General features: G+C 43.1%; 1 protein-coding gene across 4 annotated transcripts in view; it reads left to right on the top strand.

Moving 5' to 3' along the window:
- The window catches only part of rpgrip1l (RPGRIP1 like), a 31,995-nt gene that overhangs the window by 4,099 nt on the left and 10,396 nt on the right, over nt 1-17,500 (top strand). For 3 of the 4 annotated variants that reach the window (XM_036003471.1, XM_031307816.2, XM_036003473.1), the window contains 13 exons: nt 620-716; nt 1,267-1,410; nt 2,714-2,819; nt 3,897-4,043; nt 7,081-7,154; nt 7,856-7,995; nt 8,279-8,385; nt 9,956-10,006; nt 10,143-10,334; nt 11,168-11,285; nt 12,032-12,484; nt 14,418-14,560; nt 16,400-16,736. In XM_036003471.1, coding sequence (XP_035859364.1) covers nt 620-716; nt 1,267-1,410; nt 2,714-2,819; nt 3,897-4,043; nt 7,081-7,154; nt 7,856-7,995; nt 8,279-8,385; nt 9,956-10,006; nt 10,143-10,334; nt 11,168-11,285; nt 12,032-12,484; nt 14,418-14,560; nt 16,400-16,736 — 2,109 coding nt within the window. The remainder of the gene's footprint in view (nt 1-619; nt 717-1,266; nt 1,411-2,713; nt 2,820-3,896; nt 4,044-7,080; nt 7,155-7,855; nt 7,996-8,278; nt 8,386-9,955; nt 10,007-10,142; nt 10,335-11,167; nt 11,286-12,031; nt 12,485-14,417; nt 14,561-16,399; nt 16,737-17,500) is intronic. The other variant, XM_036003472.1, reaches the window with a different exon arrangement.

Raw genomic sequence — 17,500 nt, 5'->3', positions numbered from 1 at the left:
ATGGGATTGATTTAGAGAATTTGTGAAGCTTTGTGAATACGGAACTAACCTAATAAAAGAAAAAGATATACAATATTACATATTATATTACAATTAGTTCCTATTTTAACATTTGAAGTAGGTGATAACATTTTCCCTTCAACTGTGATTGTGTGTGTTCTTTTGGATACTGAATGTAAAAAGTACGTCCCAGATATAACCTCCTCTGAGCGACATATACGACATCATTAAACTCATCTTATGTCATATTTAATATCGCCAGATCCATTCAGGGCACAGAGTGTTTTCCCGACGTAGGTGCACAGATTTGGCGGAGGCTTTAGGGGTCCTCCCTCAAGAAAATGTGAAGTTATTCATTAAAAAACATTAATTCTTTCACATCATCTTGGACCATTATAATTAGAACCATATCTGTGTCTAAAACATTGGAAAAGCTAGAGCAGATAATAAGTAATTAACAAATGCTTAAAGACTAAACTTAACTTTAAAGAAGTCCAACTACAATCAATAGATCAGAGAAAAGCCTTGTAGTGGTTGGGAAATCCCTGACTTCTTTAACACACGTACGGCCAGATAGAGCAGTCGTTGGTAAAATCCTCTGTGGTTTTGTGTCCTGCAGGCACCCGTTCGGAGGGAGGCGGGAGACCTCCGACCGGTCTCTTACCCCGATTCGGACACAGCCTGCTGGAGGAGGCGAGGGCCGAGGTCCGCAACCTGTGAGTACTGCACGCCATCGCCGAGGATCTGTCCGTCAGACATGACCAGACTCAAACACAAGTCCCTGTTTGCAGTAGGCCTGCCCAATTCGGGGAAAAATATGAATCACAATTTTTTTAGCTTAGAATTGATATCACGATTTTCTGCCACGATTTTTTTCTCACGAAGTGTAATGGTTATTGCACACACGAACCATGACAAAACATAACTAATTGGCAGTACCAAACTTAGATTATTTTTGGCACCTAGAGCACATTGATCATCACTACGAGCCTGTAAACACAGAGGATCACTGAAGAGAAGGGAGAGCATCGCAGTGCTTGGGAGCGCTTTAAAACTTATTTTATACAGTCCATGTTTAAAACTCACAGAAGAAAGTAGGAGCGTTTGTGATGCAGTCGGCTCGTAAAATTAAATGAGAATCAAAGTCATAAAAAGTTGTTTAAAAATTAAATCGTGAATCGAGATCGCGATTTTATAATGATTAATCGTGCAGGCCTAGTTTGCAGTAAGTGAAGTTGAGCAGTTAGCTTTGTGTCCGTGCACCAGAGAGAACGTGATCGAGCTCCAGCGGAGCCACATGGAGGAGATGGAGGCCGCGGCCGAGCTGCTGAGGGAACAGCTGAGGAGGAAGGAGGCTGAATACGAGGAGAGACTTCTCCAGGTCCGACAGCAACAGACCTCCAAACTCAGGTAACATCTTATTCATCATGGTGCAGCTGAACTGACACTTTAACGCTGATAAACATAATTTAATAAAACGTTGGTGTACTGTACGTGGATGGATAATTTCAGTATTTTTCAACTTGCATCCTATTTTCCCATGCATTTGTGTGTGAGTGACTAATGTGAACAAATACCTTGGTCCAGTATTGAGCGAGAACGCTGTAACCGGCAGCCCAGAACCAAGCTGTAATGTAACCCTACAGGACTAATGTTCAGCAGCAGTTAGTCACTAAAAGTTCTGTTGTTGCTGCTGACAGACTCAGATTATTATTCTGTGTTTGACAACATTATGGGATGGATCCCTACAGAGATAGACCTTTTAGTTAAAGAGTAAGATCCTTTTAGTTTAACATGAAACGGCCCCGAAATCACCATCACCAAACTCCACCAGACTCCATGTAAATAATCAGGACTTTTAGCATGTATAGAGCCAGCATATTTCCACCAGACTCCATGTAAATAATCAGGACTTTTAGCGTGTATAGAGCCAGCATATTTCCACCAGACTCCATGTAAATAATCAGGACTTTTAGCGTGTATAGAGCCAGCATATTTCCACCAGACTCCATGTAAATAATCAGGACTTTTAGCATGTATAGAGCCAGCATATTTCCACATGTAAATGGGTAAATTAAGGGTTTATTTCAACCAAACCAGAGTGGTGATTGTTGGAACAGTGGAAAGATGAACCAAGACGGCTTTTGATAGTTTGATTTAGTTTCTGTCCACTTTGAATGAACTGTGTTTTACATTGATAAAAGTCCTGATTATTTACATGGAGTCTGGTGGGTTTGGTGATGGTGATTTCGGGGCTGTTTCATGTTAAACTAAAAGGTATAATCTAATTATATAGCTATACCTACCATCTAATTAGTAAAAACTAAAAGATTACTCTTTAACTAAAAGGTCTATCTCTGTAGGGATCCATCCCATAATGTTGTTAGACACTTAGATTAATAATCAGAGTCTGTCAGCAGCAAAATCAGAACTTTTAGTGGACATTAACTGATCGATCTTGCTTATACTGGACCAATTTCAAAGGATGAAAAAGAACAAAGTTACTCTTTAATAAATCAATTTAGGAGTAGTGCGTGCAGCTGTTTTCGTCCATTGTCAGACTAAATTCTGTAGGATCGTGTTGTGTTTCTGCAGCTTTTTGCAAACATTGTTTGACCAGAACTATTGATGGAGGTCATGCACATGTTTCTGCTCTGTAAACATTTCAGGGCTTCAGTGCACAGTAACGCTTGAGTGTCGTGTTCTCTCTCAGGTCGCACGTCGACGGCAACGTGACGATGATCAAACTGCAGAAGCAGCTGGCTGAACGGGCCAACGGTGTCACAGAGCTGGAGGGGCGATTTCTCCAACTGCAAGAGGTGAGAAGCTTTTACAGCTGAAGTCCTGCAGGAAGAGAAACTCACAAACAAACAAACAGACAAACACTGAAATCCAACCATCAAGTCAAGTCAACTTTATATGTGCCAGACATACAGAGCACTTGAAAATACATTTCTCTCCGACACACGGTGCAATAAGGACACGTACCACCATGTATAATATACAAAAAGATAAAAAGTCGACAGGACTTTTAAAAAGTAGCGCAAAACATATTATATGTATTTTATAGGGCTGTCAAACGATTAATTTTTTTTAATCGCTGAAGTTCTATAGTTAATCGCAATTAATCGCATATTTTATCACATGATTAATATTCTATTATTTTGCATTTCAGAACAGTTTTTAAGTACATATTAACAATGGAAAGGATTTTTTACCAGTGTATCTTGATTGGGAATCAAATGAATGCAAAGAAAGTTACTTTATGGACTTGATCTTAAGATTTGTAATTATTTATTTACTGTAAACAAAGAAAAATGTGTGAATCTGTCATTATTGCACAATTCCTCCAAGTACCTCACTAACAAACTAAAAATCCCTCTCCTTACTAGAGTCATTATAGTGTTAGTAACTCCTAAATAGGGCTGTCAAACCATTAATGTCTTTTAATTTCTCTGAATTTCTGCAATTAATGCGATTAATGCAATTAAAAAAAATTAATCGCATTGTGGCGGCCCTTAATCACATCGCGATTAACGCGTTAATGCTGACAGCGTAGTATTTTATTAAATTTTGGTGGGGGGGGGCTGTACTGCGGGGCGATGATCGAAACCTTCTACATCCCTCGCGACGGTCACGTGACTCCCTATGTTGTTTAATTTTAGTAATTTACTAAAACAGCCGCTCACTGTAGTTTTAATCAAACATACAGGAGGAAATAGTAACTTTGTTGGGGACTATTTTCTGAATAAACCACGTGTATATATATGTTGAGGAAATGCGACAGCGTGCGTCATTGATGTGTTTTTAGAAGATATATCGGAAAGAAAACATAGAATATCAGCAGCCTTGTTGTCCAGACTGTTTTGGCTGAGAAGTGAATGTGTGTATTTCAGAGTCAGAGGACGCTGAAGTTGAGTCACGACGCAGCGATGCAGAAGGTGGATGAGCTGTCGGCTCAGCTGAAAGACGAGAGGCTGAAGAGTTTGGACCTGGAGAAACGGCTGCAGGGCTCCACCGTATCGGGGAAGAAGCTGGAGCAGGTGACCGCCACAACCGCAACATACACTTAATACCAAAAGAGTTTTACAGGAACACGATTAACTGGAAGGCCGCGTTCACGCTGCCTGCGTCGGCCTTCCAACGGTCTGGCGAAAACGCAGGTCTTCGCATTCATGTTGAATGGGGGTAGTGGGTCGGGGGTGCCGCAGCGGGGACACGCCGAAAAACGCAGCGTGCGTGTGTGGTAGAGCGAGTGAGAGACGGTGATTATCTTCAGAGTGAGTAGTGACTCTAGAGTCATAGTGAGAGGAACAAAGTGTCTCCTCTGTTCTTTCTGACCACGGTGGGAAATCTGGAGCAGGAGAAGTTAACCCTCTCCTTGATGTCATGTTGTTTTTGGAGAAGGAGAACCAGGAAATTAGGGCTCCACAATTAATCGCAATTTTATCGAAATCGCAATATGAACTAGTGCAATATCCAAATCGCAGGGGGGCACAACATTTTTAAACAGTCCTTCCAGAAAAACGCGATTATGTGATCGCATAATGCATAATCAACCTAAGTCTGCATATTTATGCAGGGGGCCGCATTTTTTTCAAATACACCGTACTTTTGCCGCATAAATTGCCGATTTCCGCGCAAAATGATTTCATAATCCCCGCATTTTCGTTGCAAAAAAGTCCCATATATCTTAGCAGAAAGTTGAAAAATGTTGCGTTCACACAAGAGCAGCCGTTTTCCCCTGTTGCCATGGGAACGTTATGAAGTGACGTAATTACGCGACGTGAACATCATCGAAAAGCTGCAAACCCCGCGATGAAGACACGATGAAACCACAGTTTTAAAAAGTTCCTGCAATTTCATCGCATAAAATTGCAGAAATATCCCCCATATTCCATCACATTTTTTAAGAAAACGTGCCGCATAATCAAGGATTTTAGCCCAAAACAATCACAAAAAAACTCGCATTTTTCTGGAAGGACTGGTTAAAGGCAAAATACAGTGCCTTGCGAAAGTATTCGGCCCCCTTGAACTTTTCGACCTTTTGCCACATTTCAGGCTTCAAACATAAAGAAATAAAAATGTAATTTTTTGTGAAGAATCAACAACAAGTGGGACACAATCATGAAGTGGAACGAAATTTATTGGATATTTCAAACTTTTTTAACAAATAAAAAACTGAAAAATTGGGCGTGCAGAATGATTCAGCCCCTTTACTTTCAGTGCAGCAAACACTCTCCAGAAGTTCAGTGAGGATCTCTGAATGATCCAATGTTGACCTAAATGACTAATGATGATAAATAGAATCCACCTGTGTGTAATCAAGTCTCCGTATAAATGCACCTGCTCTGTGATAGTCTCAGAGGTCCGTTTAAAGCGCAGAGAGCATCATGAAGAACAAGGAACACACCAGGCAGGTCCGAGATACTGTTGTGGAGAAGTTTAAAGCCGGATTTGGATACAAAAAGATTTCCCAAGCTTTAAACATCCCAAGGAGCACTGTGCACGGATAATATTGAAATGGAAGGAGTATCAGACCGCTGCAAATCTACAAAGACCCGGCCGTCCCTCTAAACTTTCAGCTCATACAAGGAGAAGACTGATCAGAGATGCAGCCAAGAGGCCCATGATCACTCTGGATGAACTGCAGAGATCTACAGCTGAGGTGGGAGACTCTGTCCATAGGACAACAATCAGTCGTATACTGCACAAATCTGGCCTTTATGGAAGAGTGGCAAGAAGAAAGCCATTTCTTAAAGATATCCATAAAAAGTGTAGTTTAAAGTTTGCCACAAGCCACCTGGGAGACACACCAAACATGTGGAAGAAGGTGCTCTGGTCAGATGAAACCAAAATCTAACTTTTTGGCAGCAATGCAAAACGTTATGTTTGGCGTAAAAGCAACACAGCTCATCACCCTGAACACACCATCCCCACTGTCAAACATGGTGGTGGCAGCATCATGGTTTGGGCCTGCTTTTCTTCAGCAGGGACAGGGAAGATGGTTAGAATGGATGGGAAGATGGATGGAGCCAAATACAGGACCATTCTGGAAGAAAACCTGATGGAGTCTGCAAAAGACCTGAGACTGGGACGGAGATTAGTCTTCCAACAAGACAATGATCCAAAACATAAAGCAAAATCTACAATGGAATGGTTCACAAATAAACATATCCAGGTGTTAGAATGGCCAAGTCAAAGTCCAGACCTGAATCCAATCGAGAATCTGTGGAAAGAACTGAAAACTGCTGTTCACAAACGCTCTCCATCCAACCTCACTGAGCTCCAGCTGTTTTGCAAGGAGGAATGGGCTCTCGATGTGCAAAACTGATAGAGACATACCCCAAGAGACTTACAGCTGTAATCGCAGCAAAAGGTGGCGCTACAAAGTATTAACTTAAAGGGGCTGAATAATTTTGCACGGCCAATTTTTCAGTTTTTTATTTGTTAAAAAAGTTTTCGTTCCACTTCAAAAGGCAAAAGGTCGAAAAGTTCAAGGGGGCCGAATACTTTCGCAAGGCACTGTATTTGTCAAACCATTCTAAAATAAAGTATTGTGGTGCTGCAAAGACGTCCCGGCCTACAAATCGTACCGTACAGATAAAGAAAAAATCTTTGTTTGGTACAGATCCTCGCAAAAACTTCAATATTTCTTTTTTTTTATATACTGTATATATTTTTTTTTCAATGAAAATGAGAATAATGATACAAACATGATCATTCCCTCCAATATCATGAATCATATCGCAATCTCAATATCAGTCAAAATAATCGCAATTAGATATTTTCCTCATATCCTGCAGCCCTACAGGAAATGAGTCGGGGCGAAATGCAACGCTACCAAGCCACGGCCGAGCCGACCAATCACAGTTGTTGCGGTCTGTGTCGCTGTGACGCGTAGTTAAGGTTTTTTTGAGAGGTTTCGCGTCAGGCTGCGGCGTAGGGTCTGTATCTCCGCGTACCGACGTACGTATCCACAGCGTCGATTCAACGCAGAAGCATAAATTGGCCTTTACAGGCAACTGAAGCATCGCTGCTCGAGACTCATCCCTTGGTTCCTTCTTCTGTGTTCTGCAGCTGCAGGAGAGGATCAGTGAGGTGGAGCAGGAGCGAGATCTGCTGAAGGACAACAATGAAAAACTCATCAACAGGTAAGAAGTCTAACCCTAAGGATAACGTTACTAAACAGTGATTGTTTTGTGACAGAACAGACCCCCTGTTGTGTTCTTTAAACCCCCCAAAGTAGCACAAGGAGACTTAATATTTCACAGCTTTCCGTCAGAGCACTTTAAGATCTCAACAAAAACATTGAAAAAACGGGACAAAAACGTTAGTAAAAGCATAAAAAACAAGTGACAGAAATGTCGGGAAGTGTCAACAAAAGTGTCAGAAAAGTTAAAAAAGTGACATCTGTGTCTTTAACCCCCCCCAACGTAGCACAATTAGACTTCATAAGTCTAACTTTGTTTTCGCCGCAGCATCTGACGGCCAACGCAGGCTGTGTGAATGCAGAGTTAGGCCTCCTGCACACTGGCTGCGTGGCGTGAGCGTGTCAGCTGAGTGGCGTGTCCGTTTTTATTTCGGCTCCCATGGTAACAGGTTAGAGCGTGCACACTGCCTGCGTGACGCACGTCCATCCATGTGTCCAGACAAGACTAGCAGCAGCAGCGCCGCGTCAGACACCTTTCTGGTGTGGAAAGACACAGAAAACGCCACGCAGCTGACACGCAGCTGACACGCCACGCTCACGCCACGCAGGCTGTGTGAATGCAGTGTTATGGATGATGCTTCCATGTCTCCACATTTCCCTGTGATGACTGATTTTTGCCTTTGTGTGTGTCTGTGTTCCCAGTGCCTTCGACGTGTCTCGACAGCAGAAATGGCAGATCCAGGAGCAGCAGCTGAAGCTGCAGATCGCCCAGCTAGAGACGGCGCTGAAGGCCGACCTCGTCGACAAAAACGAAATCCTCGACAAGATCAAGGCTGAGAGAGGTTCTGCCGCTGCGTTTCCCTTCAAATTATTACTGAACACATTGATAGTAAACATTAGGGCTGCCAGTATGAGGAAACTATGCGATAACGTATATAGCTTGAGATTAATCAGTTATTAAAGTGTTCTCAGTTCTGCTGCTTTCAGTATTCTGCTAAAATACAACAAACTGCTTGTTGAGCTTGTTGTGTAGTTTTCATGTTTAATGTTTTGGCTACACAGTGGAGCGTAGATCATACGTTAAATTCTAAAGAAAAGGGATTTTCTTTCTCTTTCTTTTTTTAGACACAAATGAGAAGCTGACGGAAGAAAATCAGAAACTTCAAATCCAGTTTCTGGAACAGAAGCAGCGGCTGGAGGAACTCAACGGCCGCTTGAAAGTCTACAGCAGGGTAAGACGATTAGATTCTAACCTTAATAATAATAATAATAATAATAATAATTAGGCATGTCCCAATCTGATTTTTAAAATATTGAATATCTGCCGATTAGCGTTGGGCGATAATTCAATATGAAAATGTATAGTCTTTCAAAGAAATCATATATCAAGATATCATGACATATAATTGCGCCGACAGTGTTGTTGTCATTACTTAGAGTTCCTCACGGGGGCGACAGAAACTACACACTATAGCTTTAAAGGTGCACTATGAGTTCCTAGATGGTTTCAGCGCGATTTCATTTTAGTCTCAAATGGTAGTCGTCTCTCCTTGATCCGCTAGCTGCCTGGTCCCTGAACACACCGTGAAAAAGCCCGGTCTCAGGAGACAACACAGGGGTCGTAAACGTCAAACTAACACTAGAGGCACAGGCTGGGCACCAAAATACAACACACCACTCCAGCCAATCACCGACAAGATGGTTGGGTGAGGGGGTGCTTTTAGAGCAGCAGCCTTAATTTCAGTGAAAAAGACGCACTAACCCCCCCCCCCTCCCCCAACCATCTTGTCGGTGATTGGCTGGAGTGGTGTGTTGTATTTTGGTGCCCAGCCTGTGCCTCTAGTGTTAGTTTGACGTTTACGACCCCTGTGTTGTCTCCCGAGACCGGGCTTTTTCACGGTGTGTTCAGGGACCAGGCAGCTAGCGGATCAAGGAGAGACGACTACGATTTGAGACTAAAATGAAATCGCTCTGAAACCATCTAGGAACTCATAGTGCTCCTTTAAAAGCAGCTACACACCAACCTGATAATCGGCCGTCTGACAGTCTGGCGAGGTCGGTGACTCGAGTCTGTTCGGTGTGTTCGTGCCATCGTCCATCGGAGGAGCCGTCGGTCTTCATTTTAGCCGACATGCTCAGTCAGAGACAGGGCAGTCAGGACTCACCTGGAAATGACAAGCGGGATGAGTCTCTCAACATCTGATAAAATCTTTTAAACTGACCCTTTGTTGATCTGAAATGAAGACAGATTCAGCAACTGCACGGCCTATTTCTCTCTTCAAATGTTTTCAGGAACACGTTTCAGTGAACTATTTTAGTCCAATATGAGATCGGATTCTGAATGAGTCGCCAGTAATGGCCGTTCGAAAAATCCGAAATCTGGAAGGAGCAGCTAGATCATGTGACGCGTTCGTCCAATCAGCTGCCAGTTGTCATTTTTGGGCGACAATCCAGATTAGCACCGCCTGCTGTTATGGAGACGTATTGCGTCTCGTCTCTTCGGTGTTCTGAGGAACTTTTTGGACCAACTCGAGGAGACTGATCAGCCCAACTGGCTTTACTGCTGACGGTCGGCCGTCTGGTTGGTGTTAACGACCTTAAGGGAATCCTGCAGAACCTCTGGATCTATTTGGTCAAGAATATGGTGATATATATATCTGATATTTTCCATATCACCCAGCCCTAGTGTCCCGATGCGATACTTGTTTTTGCTCAGATAATAAAGCTGCACACCGCTACACACAAACATCACTATGTCAACTTCAACTTTTTGAAAAGTGGAATGCAATCTTGTTGTTAAAGGAGAACGAGTACGACGCGGCCGAACTCACGGAGGCGCTGCTGCTCATTAAGGTAAGACACGAATCACTCTTTTGGCCAATTCACATGCATTTTTACTGCTCCCTTTTTAACAATTTGTGTAAATTCCACACCTCAGACACTGCGACTCCCTCCTGATCTTTAAGTCTAAACTTTGTGTCCCCCTCAGAAGCGTAAAACCCAGAGGAGCGGAGATCTGGGCTTCCTGAAGGAGGCGGAGGACGGAGTGAGCGGCGGTGGCAACAGCGGCACAGAGAGCGCCGTCCGAGAGCTGCGAGCCGCTCACGCCGAAACCATCCAGGAACTGGAGAAGACCAGAAACCTCCTCAGCATGGAGAGCAAGATCAGCAAAGACTACAAGGTGGAGAGGGTTACAAACACACTTTATATCTTTCTTTTTTTATCCTCCTTTATATACATTTTCCTTTTTATGAGCAGATTTTTCAGACCAAACTAACAGACAGCCTGCGATCATGAGCCCATTTAACTCAGTTACATTTATATCACTTCAAATGTAAAATCAACTAACATATGATTTGACAATTTTATTACTGAGCTCTTCCAGACATTTTTATAAAAAGAATAAATATAAAGGGGAATCTCAAAGAGGATATGTATCAATATATTCTCTCTGCATGTATAATATTGGATCGTGGATCAGTGAAAAGCGCTGCCATGAGGGTGGCTCTTCCCTGTCTGCCCTTCACAATAAAAGCCCAGCTTAATTTCACTCAGGCGTTTTAAACAGGCACTGTACTAGCAGGGTTTTCCTGCATAGAGGAAGTTTAGGCACCCCTCCCCCCGAAGAGGTTTATAGCCAGATCACTGATGATTTATTGATGCATAGAGAGCTAAATGTTCTCCTTGGGAGAGAAAAGTTACCATGAAGGCTGTTCATACTAATTACACAACTAGACTTTGGGGTCCAGTGTAGTTGTATCGGGGCCCATGTCCCGGACGTAAAAGCCCTCTTACTGGACTACTGAATGTAATGATATTCCATTACGTACATTTTGTATATTTGAATTGTTACCTGCCACCAGAATTTTGTGTTTTTCTTGACATACATAAGGACGTTTTCACCATAAATTGGTGCCTAAAAATGTATCAGAATGCAGGAAATGAAGTCTTTGATGCTCAACGTTTCCCGGGAGTTTGTTGTGAATCTCTGCTCTCTTCTCTGTATGTTATGAGGCGGAGCTGGAAGTTGTGTTGAAGAAGATGGACGGTAACAAAGTGGAGTATGAGCAGAAGCTGGAGCGACAGGCCGCTCTGCTCGACACCAGAGCCGCCAAGATCAAGAAACTGGAAGGTAGGGAAGTTTTTATTCTGACAGATGTGATCATTGATCTTTCTATAACATGGAATCTATATGTTTTTGTATACTGGTTTATACGTTATGTAATGCTTGTTATATGTTGTTAGTTGTTAAGTTTTTATAGTATTATCTATATTGTCCTTTTATCTCTTTTGCCCAGGGACCACGGATGTAAATCAGCTGTATAGCTAACTCTGGTACAGGGCTTGAACTGTGCATGGTCCCTGACAAATAAACTAATAAACTAAACTAAACTTACCCACGTAGGGCTGCTGATATGAGGAAAATATCTTATTGCGATTATTTTGACTGATGATGCGATTAGCAGCACCTGTGAGTTTATCATGTGACAGCGAAAACGTGAAAGGTGGAGCAGTATGTCCTGTATGTCCCTTACCAGCTAACGTATTTCAAGATGGAGCATGAATATGGAGCGTCTACCCCAGTTCATGCAAACGCAAATGTTAAATTTCAAGCCAAAAGGAATACTTAGAATTGATGGTGGTGGTGAATATTCATGAAAGCAGACAAGTTTGTGAACGGGCAACACAGATTTAGATAATGAACAACTAAACACGTTACACACTGGACCTTTAAGAACATGGTTAAAATGATCAATAATGAAAAATGACTAAATGTAGCTGTGATCTCTACATGCAGTCACTCACATCTCAATTAAACTAGCCCTATTTCCAACCTGCATAGTCCCTACTTTCTTTTTTTCCCCTGCTGCTCCTCAGTTCAGCTCCGAGACATTGCCTACGGCAGCAAAACCTACGTCTCCAAACAGGAAGTCACCGAGGAAGACGAGGCCGACGGGTTTGATGAAACTCTTCACCTGGAGCGCGGAGAGAACCTTATGGAGCTTCAGATAGTCAGCGCCGCGCTGTCTCCGTCCGCCCTGCAGGCCCTGGGTGATGGCGAACCCTCCACCTTCTGCACCTACGCCTTCTATCACTTTGAGCTGCACGCCACGCCGGTGACAGCGGGCCGGACGCCGGCGTACGGCTTCACGTCCCAGTACGTGGTGAGCGTGGACGAGCTTTTCCTGGAGTATCTGCAGCGAGGCTGCGTGAGCGTGGAGCTGCACCAGGCGCTGGGTCTGGACTGGAGGACGCTGGCCAGAGCGCAGATTCGGCTGCAGGCGCTCTTGGAGCGAGACGGGAAAGTCCACGGGACCGCGCCGCTGGTCGGTGAGTGAGAACTGATCAAACTAACCATCACCTGTTGGCCGGAAGCCAGAGAATGTTACTAAACTGTGAAAGAGACACAACGCCACTCAATTGTTTCCCCTGTTTATATAAAGACTTTCGGTTACACTTTACTTGAAGGTATCTACATAAGAGTGACATGTCATGAACGTGTCATAAACATTATAAACAAGTCATAAACGTTTATGACATAACGCTTCTTTTAGTAAGTGTCATTCAGTTTTTGTCATGACAAGTTAGGGTTAGGATTAGGGTTAGAGATGTGCGCATGCGCGAAAGCTGCATGCTGCCTGTTGCTGCTCTAGCTGTTGTATATGTTGTTGTATACCTGAGTGGTAACAAAAAATAATTTCCCCCTGGGATTATTAAAGTATTTCTGATTCTGATTCTGATGGTCCGATACCATTTTTTGCTTCCCGATACCGATTCTGATACCTGAACTTGCGTATCGGCCGATACTGAGCACCGATACCAGTGTGTCATATATTTTATTATGTTTTAACAGCTGTATACTACTACCCCTGTATGGATGTGATATGATGTATACCGTATTTTCCAGACTATAAGTCGCTCCGGAGTATAAGTCGCATCAGTCAAAAAATGCGTCATGAAGAGGAAAAAAACATATATAAGTCGCACTGGACTATAAGTCGCATTTATTTAGAAATTTATTTCACAAAATCCAAGATCAAGAACAGACATTTAATCTGGAAAGGTAAGTTATTCAACTACACAATAGCACACAGAACAAGGGGCTGAATACGGTAGGTGTCCGGTATGTTAACGTAACACATTAAGAGTTATTCAACTACACAGTAGCACACAGAACAACTACCAGGGAGTGGAGACGTAACTGCACCGTTGACGAGCCTCTCCCAGCAGCACGCTGTTCAAGCACCCATCTGTGGACTCGTTCCTCCAGCTCTGGCCATCTTGATTTCAGCGCGCGACTAGCCGATTAGCTTTCTTTGTTTTCTTCATTGCAGTAAGAGTCACCTTCTCGCTAGTCCCTCACAAGTTTCTCTCTCACTCCAAACTTTCGTTCTGCTGCTCGATTACCGTTTTCGGCTGCGTATCACCTGCAGTTTCTTTTCTTTCTCAGTTGTCTTTAGGAGCAGCATATAGTTGTCACAAGCCTAGAGCGCCTCTCGCGGCTGTAGATGGTAATGTTTTCAGCATGAAATAACATTTAAAAACATGTTAAATTATATATATTTTGATATATAAGTCGCACCTGACTATAAGTCGCAGGACCAGCCAAAGTATGAAAAAAAGTGCGACTTATAGTCCGGAAAATACGGTAACTTTCTTTTATTCTGCAGTTTGACAGTCAGTTATAACGGAAAAAGAACATAAGTAAACTAACGTAGATTTTCTTTATTACGTGGTATCTGATGGGTGCATTAACTCCAGTACTTCCCGATAACGATACCAGCGTTTTAGGCAGTATCAGAACATCTCTAGTTAGGGTTCATGTGTTCATGGCAGTGTCATGAACACATGACACAGTCTGTAGGGGTGCACGATTCAGAAAATATAGATTTCTTTTAGCCACAAGATTTGATTCAAAATCGATTTTTCAATTCAAAAACGATTCTCGGTTTAAAAAAGCGATTCCCAGTATGTAAATGCAGTTACTTTTCCCATGTGATTGAAGTAGACATACAATTTAAGAAAGAAAAAAGTTTCAAAATATGAATCGATTTTTGGAATTCTTTGAATCGGTTTTGAATCGGTAGAGCTTGAATCGCGAATGTAAATCAATTATTTTTGTTTTTGCACACCCCTAGTGTCATGTGTTCATGACACTGTCATGTCACTCTCACGTAGATACCTTCAAGTACAGTGTTACCAAACTTTCTAAGCTGGTGCAGACCTTTGCAGTTGTTAAATCCCGTGTGTAACTGTGTGTCAGGAGCGTCCGATGATTCCCGGTCCTTTGGCTCTGTGGATTACTGGCTGCAGCTGAGGCTCCCGATGACAGAGACCATCCGTCTGTATAAAGACAAGCTGAAGGCTGCGGGCCACGTCCACGCCGCTTTGAACCAGGACGCACAGGTACCTGCGGGAGAAAACTACCCTCTGTCACAGCGTGGGTTTTATTACAACAGTTCTAAATGTTTTTAGCAAAGTTGCTGCGTTCCCAGATCTTTATTTGGTGTATAGAAATTAGAGGTGTTGACATTAATCAAATAATCAAAGCATCGCGATCGGAGACATGGACGATGCTACATCGATGCTGTGGCCGACCATAATCGATTATAACGCAATGATGTCACTCGTTAATTTTCCGGCCGCGGCATAAACATTCAAAAGAAAAATAACATTCTCAGTAGCCTACACACTGTCTCTCTCTCTCTCTCTCTGTGTGTGTGTGTCTGTGTCTGTGTGTGTGTGTGTGTGTCTGTGTGTGTGTGTGTGTGTGTGTGTGTGTGTGTGTGTGTGTGTGTGTGTGTGTGGAGTCCAAAAACAGGGAATGTAGTATACTTGTGGGGTCTGCACAGCTTTGTGGGGCCAAAATGCTGGACCCCCCAAGGTTAAAGGTCTGTTTGAGGGTTAAGACTTGGTTTTAGGATTAGGGTTAGAATTAGGTTATGGTTAGGGTGAGGGTAAGGGTTAAGGTTAGGCATTTAGTGGTGATGGTTAAGGTTAGGGTAAGGGGCTAGGGAATGCATTATGTCAATGACAGGTCCCCACAAAGATAGTGAAACGCACTGGGTGTGTGTGTGTGTGTCTGCTGTCTGCTTCAGACTTTAAAAAGATTGTTTATATCTTACTACTTGTATTTTTGGATGATAACATAACCATATGAAATGAAAAAAAAATCAGATATCATCCAGGTAACGTCTTACAAATACTTAGGTGTCCATATAGATAATCTGCTCTGCTGGAAAACACACATTGACCATCTATGCAATAAATTGCAGCAGAGACTATACTTTTTAAGGCGACTGAGACTGTATGGAGTAAGCAGCCAGATCATGCTCATGTTCTACCAGGTGATTCTGGAGAGCATCATTAGATATGGAATCACAGCACGGATTGGCAACTTAACAGTGCAGCTGAGAAGCAGGCTGGTCAGCACACGCAAGACAGCTCTGAGGATAATAGGGAGGAAAGAGTACAAGCCCATACAGAGCCTGTACGAGCAAGCTGTTAGAAAACAAGCTGAAAGAATCACTGCAGACTCTCAACACCCTCTCTTCCCCTGAATATGAACTTCTGCCATCAGGGAGGAGATTCCGTGTGCCAAGATTTAAAACAAACAGACTAAAGTTATCGTTTATTCCAACTTCCATCAAGCTGCTGAACTCCAATAGTAAATCTTAGCCCAGCAGAGCGTACAGTTCACTCTTAGGACGTTGTGTCGTTCGTGCTGTCATGTGTGTCCTTCTTTTGTGTCTCTTGTGTCTCAGGATGTTATGCTGATCTCACTTTCATGTTGATTTTATCCTTTTGTATTGTATTTGTGTTTTATTCTATGTTAATCTGAAAATGTTTTTTTTTTGTTGGTTATGTTGTGAAGCAACAGATTGTAGCACTATGTCCAAGACAAATTTCCCCTTGGGGACAATAAAGTGTATTCTATTCTATTCTATAAGTTATATAGAAAGCTGTATTATATTGAACTATACAGCATCTTAATTCATTAGCCTTCTGTCAAGTCAAATATCCCTCATGGCTTTATTAGAGAAATGTATTTGACACATTGTGATGCATCGAGATATCGAATCGTGAGATCAGTGAAGACTCACACCTCTAATAGAAATGATCATAACTGATTTGCCAGAGCTACTAAAATGAGACCCATGTTGTGATAAACTGTAGTTTGACTTTAACTGTGAATGACTTTGTGCAGACCGTTTTAACTTAAACCTTTTGATTGTTTTCTGCCAGCTGCAGCCGCCCGGCGTCTGGAACGAACTCTACGTCACGGTGCAGCGCTGCAGAGACCTAAAGACGCCCAGACTCTCAGAGCAGCCGAGCCCCTACGTGGTTTACAAGTTCTTTGACTTCCCCGACTACCCGACCGCCACCGTCCACGACTGCTGCGAGCCGCGCTTCAACGACCTCAAGTCCTTCTCCATCCCGATGGACGCAGATCTGGACCGCTACCTGAAGACCGAGGTCCTTCGGCTCTACGTGTTCGACTACAAAGAGGAGCAGATGGACACGTACGTGGGGAAGGCCGCCGTGCCTCTGGCGTCGCTTGCCCAGGACGAAGAGATCAACGGTGAGTTGTGTTACGCTGCGTTCAGGACAAAGAAATGGGATTCTACGCTGGGTTGCGTGGCTGGGGGGGGGGGAGTGTCACTGAAACGTCCTGTCGTGTTCTTTAACCCCCCAACGTAGCACAAGTAGACTTTCTATTCCACAGTTCCTGTTTTCAGTCAGATGGTTAATAGATCTGGACGTTTCCGAGCCCACTTGAAGGCAGCTTGATTTCCAGAGAAAGAGAGAAAGAAAAGAGACGGAGGGACTGAGGAAACAGTTCAGAGCTTGTTTGGTGTTTTAAATCTTTCTTGTGGCAGAGATAGAGGCAGTGATGTTTCCTGTTTCCTGTTTCCTGTACGGGACTCTCACACCATCTCAAAACACGACAACAAGTCTGATCTCTGTTACATGACTGGCCACCACAACGGGACACGGGGGAGTTTCTACAAAAGTAGGGATGCACTGAATCCAGATTTTTGGGGTTCGGCCGAATACCAAATCCACTGGTTAAGATTCTGCCGAATCTGATTTTGTGTCTCGTAATGGTCATCTGGTTAACACCAGTTTTTAGCTGTGACTGTCCTTCCTTTGCCGTACCTGAAGTTGCTGCATTCTGGCTGCTGTCTGTAGATTCCTTCATCACAACTCGTATTCTTCCAGATGTTTCATACCAGATGTTGTAACAGTGGTGATGTTGTGTATAGTTTAGGGTCCTCGCCACCACCAGACTAATCAGCATTGCAGATTAAACATGTAGCTGGACTTGAATGGTCTTCTTTTGAC

This window comes from Sander lucioperca, chromosome 7 (assembly GCF_008315115.2).
Source record: "Sander lucioperca isolate FBNREF2018 chromosome 7, SLUC_FBN_1.2, whole genome shotgun sequence".
Lineage (NCBI taxonomy): Eukaryota > Metazoa > Chordata > Actinopteri > Perciformes > Percidae > Sander > Sander lucioperca.
This window is presented reverse-complemented; position numbering and strand designations above follow the sequence as displayed.